This window comes from Micromys minutus, assembly GCF_963924665.1.
Source record: "Micromys minutus genome assembly, chromosome: 2".
In the NCBI taxonomy this organism is placed as follows: Eukaryota; Metazoa; Chordata; class Mammalia; order Rodentia; family Muridae; genus Micromys; species Micromys minutus.
In genome coordinates, this window is record NC_137971.1 from 96713040 (window position 1) to 96718557 (window position 5518).

The 5518-nt window shown below is 48.6% G+C and overlaps 1 protein-coding gene across 1 annotated transcript; it reads left to right on the top strand.

The window, feature by feature from the left end:
• The first annotated feature begins 645 nt into the window (after positions 1-645).
• On the top strand, positions 646-5296 carry THRSP (thyroid hormone responsive). The gene is made up of 2 exons (XM_080911667.1): positions 646-1181; positions 4699-5296. Exon 1 carries the CDS (start codon positions 710-712, stop codon positions 1160-1162), a length of 453 nt encoding a protein of 150 aa, XP_080767793.1. The 5' UTR covers positions 646-709; the 3' UTR covers positions 1163-1181; positions 4699-5296.
• Positions 5297-5518: the final 222 nt, after the last annotated feature.

The following is a 5518-nucleotide window of genomic DNA, read 5'->3' on the forward strand; positions in this document are numbered from 1 at the left end:
ACTGCAGAGCCATCTCTCCAGCCCTTGAATAGCCCATTTTGAATGCTCTTTTCCAACTCAACTTAGGAAACAATTTGATGCCAAGCCTTCACTGACTGCTGTAGGTTATCCTGGCTACTGTGTCCTGCCAACAGTTCTGTTCACAGAGTGCTTGGTGGAAAAGCACTCCAGTAAAGAGAACAGCTTGGACTTGAACATGACAGTACCCGTTATGACTGGACTTTTGGTCCTGGCTCCGGGGCTCTTTGTCCTGTACAGATCTGTTCCAGTTCAGTTCCTCTGTTCTTTTCACGACCAGGTACCCAGCTTAAAGAAATGAGCTGTGTGCACTAGGCGGGAAGCAGGCAGCAAAGGGGTAACTTGACTTCAGGTAACCTAAAAGAACTACTGATTGCCTCCAGTCAAGTGTACAGGGTGCCAAGAGGGACACAGCTTCCTTCTAACTGGCTGGGTGAGCTGCTAAAGGAAGAGTTGGCCTCCCACTGAGGCAGTCATGCAGACCTGAAATGACAAGCAGAGAAGCCTGGCAGGTTTGTCCCTGGGTAGACGGATCACCTGATACAGACACGGGGGACCAAACGCTGGGATTGGCTCAAAACAGGGCTGTGTTGATCCAGTGGCTGGGCTTTGGCATCCTGTCAATCTGCTGTCTGCTCAAAAGCCTAGAAGTCGTGCTGGGCAGCCTGGGACTCCGAGAAAGGAAGCAGCCATGCAAGTGCTAACGAAACGCTATCCCAAGAACTGCCTGCTGACTGTCATGGATCGGTACTCTGCCGTGGTGCGGAACATGGAGCAAGTGGTGATGATCCCCAGCCTTCTGAGGGACGTGCAGCTGAGTGGGCACGGCGGCTCTGTCCAGGAGGGAGCCCCCGATCTCTACACCTACTTCACCATGCTCAAGAGCATCTGTGTAGAAGTGGACCACGGGCTGCTGCCACGGGAGGAATGGCAGGCCAAGGTGGCTGGCAATGAATCCAGCGAGGCTGAGAATGAAGCCGCGGAAACCGAGGAGGCTGAAGAAGACAGGATCTCGGAGGAGCTGGACCTGGAAGCCCAGTTCCACCTGCACTTCTGCAGCCTCCATCACATCCTTACCCACCTGACCCGCAAAGCACAGGAAGTGACGCGGAAATACCAGGAAATGACGGGGCAGGTCCTGTAGGTCTTTGACTCTACGGAAGGTAATGGTGGCCATGCAAGTGGGTTATACTCCGAGGGAGGAGGTGAATGGTGGTTTAGGGAGGCCAAGGGAGCTCTGAACACATCCCTCATGAGTCCGTGTGTGTGTGTGTGTGTGTGTGTGTGTGTGTTTGGGGTCAGGGTGCATGTATGTGCCATGACATACATGTGGAGGTCAGAGGTCAGACAACATATGGATCTGAGGGATTGAACTCTGACCATCAGACTTGTTGGCAGAGGTCTTCATCAGCCGAGCCGTCGGGCTGGCTCTTTTCTAAAGTTATTATTACTGGGTGTGTGTACGTGGTGTGTGCTCTGGTGTGTGCACAGTCAGAGGACAACGTTGTAGAGTCTGTTTTCCCTTCCACCTTTAACTCAGGTCACCAGGCTTGGGAAGGTGAGCGCCACCTACTGAGCCATCTCACCACGACTTCTCTCCTTTTTCCTTTTTTTTTTTTTTTTTTTTTTTTTTTTTTTGAGACAGGCTCTCTTTATAAAGCCCTGGCTGGCCTTGGAAACTCAGAGATTCTCCTGCCTCGGGTCTCAGCATACCCCAGAGTTGAGACACATAATCTAACTCCGGGCATACGCCATCCCCAAGCCTAAGGCCTCTGGCGCCATGGATCCCCTTTGTGTACGAAGTCCCAGCATGGCCCCAGTTGCTGTAAAAGTTTTGTATAGACCTACAAAGATGAAAGCCTTTTTAGATTTTGATTATTTATGTTTTGGAGATGGGGTTTCACTGAACATCCAGGCTGGTCTCAAACTTGGGAGACTCCTGCATGTCTCCCAAATTCTGGGATTGCAGATGTCCCTGTGCCCGGCTGCCAAAGATGAGGTTTGTTGCTTTTCTTTTGCAAGTGAAGCTCCTTACCAAGGGAGATATGTTCGTGTAGATGTGCACTGAGAATTCTGTCTCACAACACAGGCTATATTGTTACATGTTGTCACAGGATATCACATAGGTGAAGCTGCTCACAGTGCTCCCGAAACTGGCAGGGATGCTCCTCCCTTCCCAGTTTGCAACTGGACAGACAGCAGCTATTTTGATATTTGAATTATTCCAGTCACACGAGGGCGTGAAATCGTGCCGGTTGGGAACTCCTCAGCCCAGGTGCCCGAGCATAGAGACTGCAGTTGTGGAATTAGAATATACAGCAAGCAAACAGGTCACTGTATAGAGAAGCATGCAGAGGGGCCTGGGCCGTGGGTCCCTCCTAGGCAAGGATTATGAGAAATCAGATTACAGTGTCTGCTGGACCTCACCATGGGCCACTTGCCAGCCCTATTTTAATATAAAGTGCCATCAGCTATAGACCACCTTGCATAGGCCTGAGACTAGAATTGTACCTCCAGGGTGGGTGAGATGGCTCGGCTGGTAAAGGCACGTGTCACCAAGTCTGTGGACCTGATATTGATCCCTGGGAAGCACATTGGAGGGAGACATTGACTTCTCTGTCCTCGGCCCCCATGTGTGCACTGTGGCCGGCGCATTGCCCCACCCCCACTCCAGTGTGCAAGAATGCACCTCCATTTACTAGCAGGGAAATTAAAGTTAATTGAGTGACTCTTCTGAAGTTACACAGTAAAGGATCAAAAGCCATGGCGTACTCACTCTCCCAGGCAGAGGTGGGAGAATTGGTAGTTCCAGGCCAGCCCCAGAAACCAAACCTAAGCAAGCAAGCAACAAGACTGGCCCCAGCTTTGAGCTGAGGGTTCGTCCCATCACACCCATTCTTTACCATTTTGGAAGATGGGGAATCAACCCGCTCCCCTCCCTCACAGAGACTAGACAGTCTTCTGCGCCAGGTACTTTACTCCTGTTTTCTCCACCTCAAACATGCACCGTTAACCTCAGCCCTAGTTCCCTCTCCTCTTGAGGTTTCTGGGCTACCTTCCAAAGGATCTCTTTGAATCCAACCAGGTTGGGTCAACAGGCAGGGGTCTCAAGGGAGCTGAGCCTCGGTGCCTGCTTTCAACACTAAACACTGAGGAGCTGTGACATGGTGGAGGGGCCACAGGGATTCCTTGTCTTCTCTGCACAGTCATAGTAGTGTAAAATAATGGCTGGCATGTAAACCGTGTTTAAATTACTTGCTTATAAATTAATTAATGAATTAACATTACTTAAAAATGTTGTTATTATTGACTGGTTGGGGCTTTAGCTCTGTGGTAGAAACTTGCCTAGCCAGCCCAAGGTCACAGGTTCAGTCCTCAGCCTTTCTCCTAGTGACTGAGAAGAAACTTTTATTATTGTTATGTGTATATAATTTGTGTGCAAGCACATGAAGATTCCCATGCTGAAGGACAACTTTTGGAAGTTGGTCTCTCTTTCTGCCCATGGTTCCAGAGATCAAGGTCAGGCCTCCCATGATTGTGCCTCAGTTCTTAGCTGCTAAGCCATCTTGTCAGGCCACAGGCTGGTTTTTTTTTTTTTAATTACCATTTTTTAAATATTTGTTTATTCATTATATATAAGTTCATTGTAGCTGTCTTCAGACACACCAGAAGAGAGCATTAGACTTATCACAGATGGTTGTGAGTCACCATGTGGTTGCTGGGATTTGAACTCAGGACCTCTGGAAGAGCGGTCATTGCTTTTGACCATGGAGCCATCTCTCCAGCCCTTTATTACCATTTTTATAGAGAGAAATTGGAGACCTGTTCACGAGTTCAAGACCCTCTAGGCTACATAGCAATGCTTGAGGTCAGTGTGTGCTGTGCAAATCCCATCTTAAAACCCAACCCACCAACCAACCAAATAAACAAACAAATTAAAAAAAAAACCTGGAAAATGAGATGAGCCCCAAGTTGTTCACCCTGGCTTGAGCCTCCTTCTTCCCTTCTGTATTAGTTGGTTTCATGCTCTTTAGAGCAATGAAGCCTGCAACCTAAGGTGGACATGGTGAGTGGGTGGGACAGATGGGGGAGAAACCCCATTCTCTGATTAACCATGTAGCTTTAAAGGCCAGGTCAGTCCTTCCTGACCACAGTGGTCCAAGAACTCTGACCTTGTTTTTATTCACGGGGGCAGTATGGCGTAGCAGAAGTTCAGAAACCGGGGCTCTTCCCTTAGCTCTGCCATCATAGGCCTCTTGCTCTTCAACTTCTCAGCATCTCTTCATAGGGTGCAGAAGAGAAAAGACAAATAGCCCCAGCTCTTATGGCCTTTGATGCAGTGTTTCTCAACCTAGGGGTCAACTGACCCTTTCACAAGGGTCGCCTAAGACCACTACAAAACACAGCCATTTATATTATGGTTCATAACAGTAGCAAAGTTACAGCTATGAAGTAGCAACAAATACTTTTACGGTTGGGGGTTACCTCAGGATGAGGAGCTGTGTTAAAGGGTCACAGCATCAGGAAGGTTGAGAACCACTGTTTTTATGCCTCGGGCTTGAAGTGCTACCAGCTTTCAAACAACAATATCGGCCTTTTTTTTTTTTTTTTTTTTTTCTCTATTTCAGTAGGCATGGGATAGCGGTTGTTTGACTTTTTAAACATTTCCATACCCTACAGATCACTTTACACGAGAGGGAAGACTGACGAGGACCCAGCGGCGTCAGGCCCTGAGACGGGGAGGAAGGCCTGGACCCAGGTGGATGGGAGACGGCTTCTGTCTCTGGGTGCTTCCCCACCTCCCTCTGAGTGCATCTGTGACTTGGTTGCAGGCTCACCTTCAAGATGTTTGTCGCTTCCCAACTTCTCTTCCGTGTCTTAGCAGTTTGAGGTTCACAGGCAGCAAGGATCAGTAGAAAGCAAAGGTATTAGCAAGTGGCCAAAGTTCACATCCCACTTCCGGGATGTCATTTCGTGCCGTTGTCACAGTTTTTTTTACACAGATGTGTAAGCAGGGATGCCGTATCTACCTCACAAGGTTACTAAAAAGAAACGGATCAAAAGCACCTAGCAGACATCAGAGCAGCTGGTGCTACTCTGTTTCTCTTGCCTTCCTTGGAGTGCATGCTGTATGTAGCTCTTGCTTTTAACTCCCTGGGGAAAGGTGGTGGTAGCCGAGTGTGTGGGATGAGCTACTCACCCTGTTGGATCTGATGACGCTGAGCACAAGTGAACTATGAACCTATTGTAGTAGCAATTAAAAAAATGGCATGCTGGTCTTTTTTTTTTTTCTTTACTTCTTATTGATTCTTTATGAATTTCACATCATGCACCCCAGTCCCATTCATCTCCCTGTCCCTCCATATCTGCCCTCCGCCCTTGCAACCTCCTCCACAAAAGAAAACAAAACCTTCCTGTGGAAGCTGTGGTGTGTCACACAGCCCACCCTTTTGCCCACACAGCTTTTCTTGCAAATGTTCACTGCAGTGAGTCGTTGGTC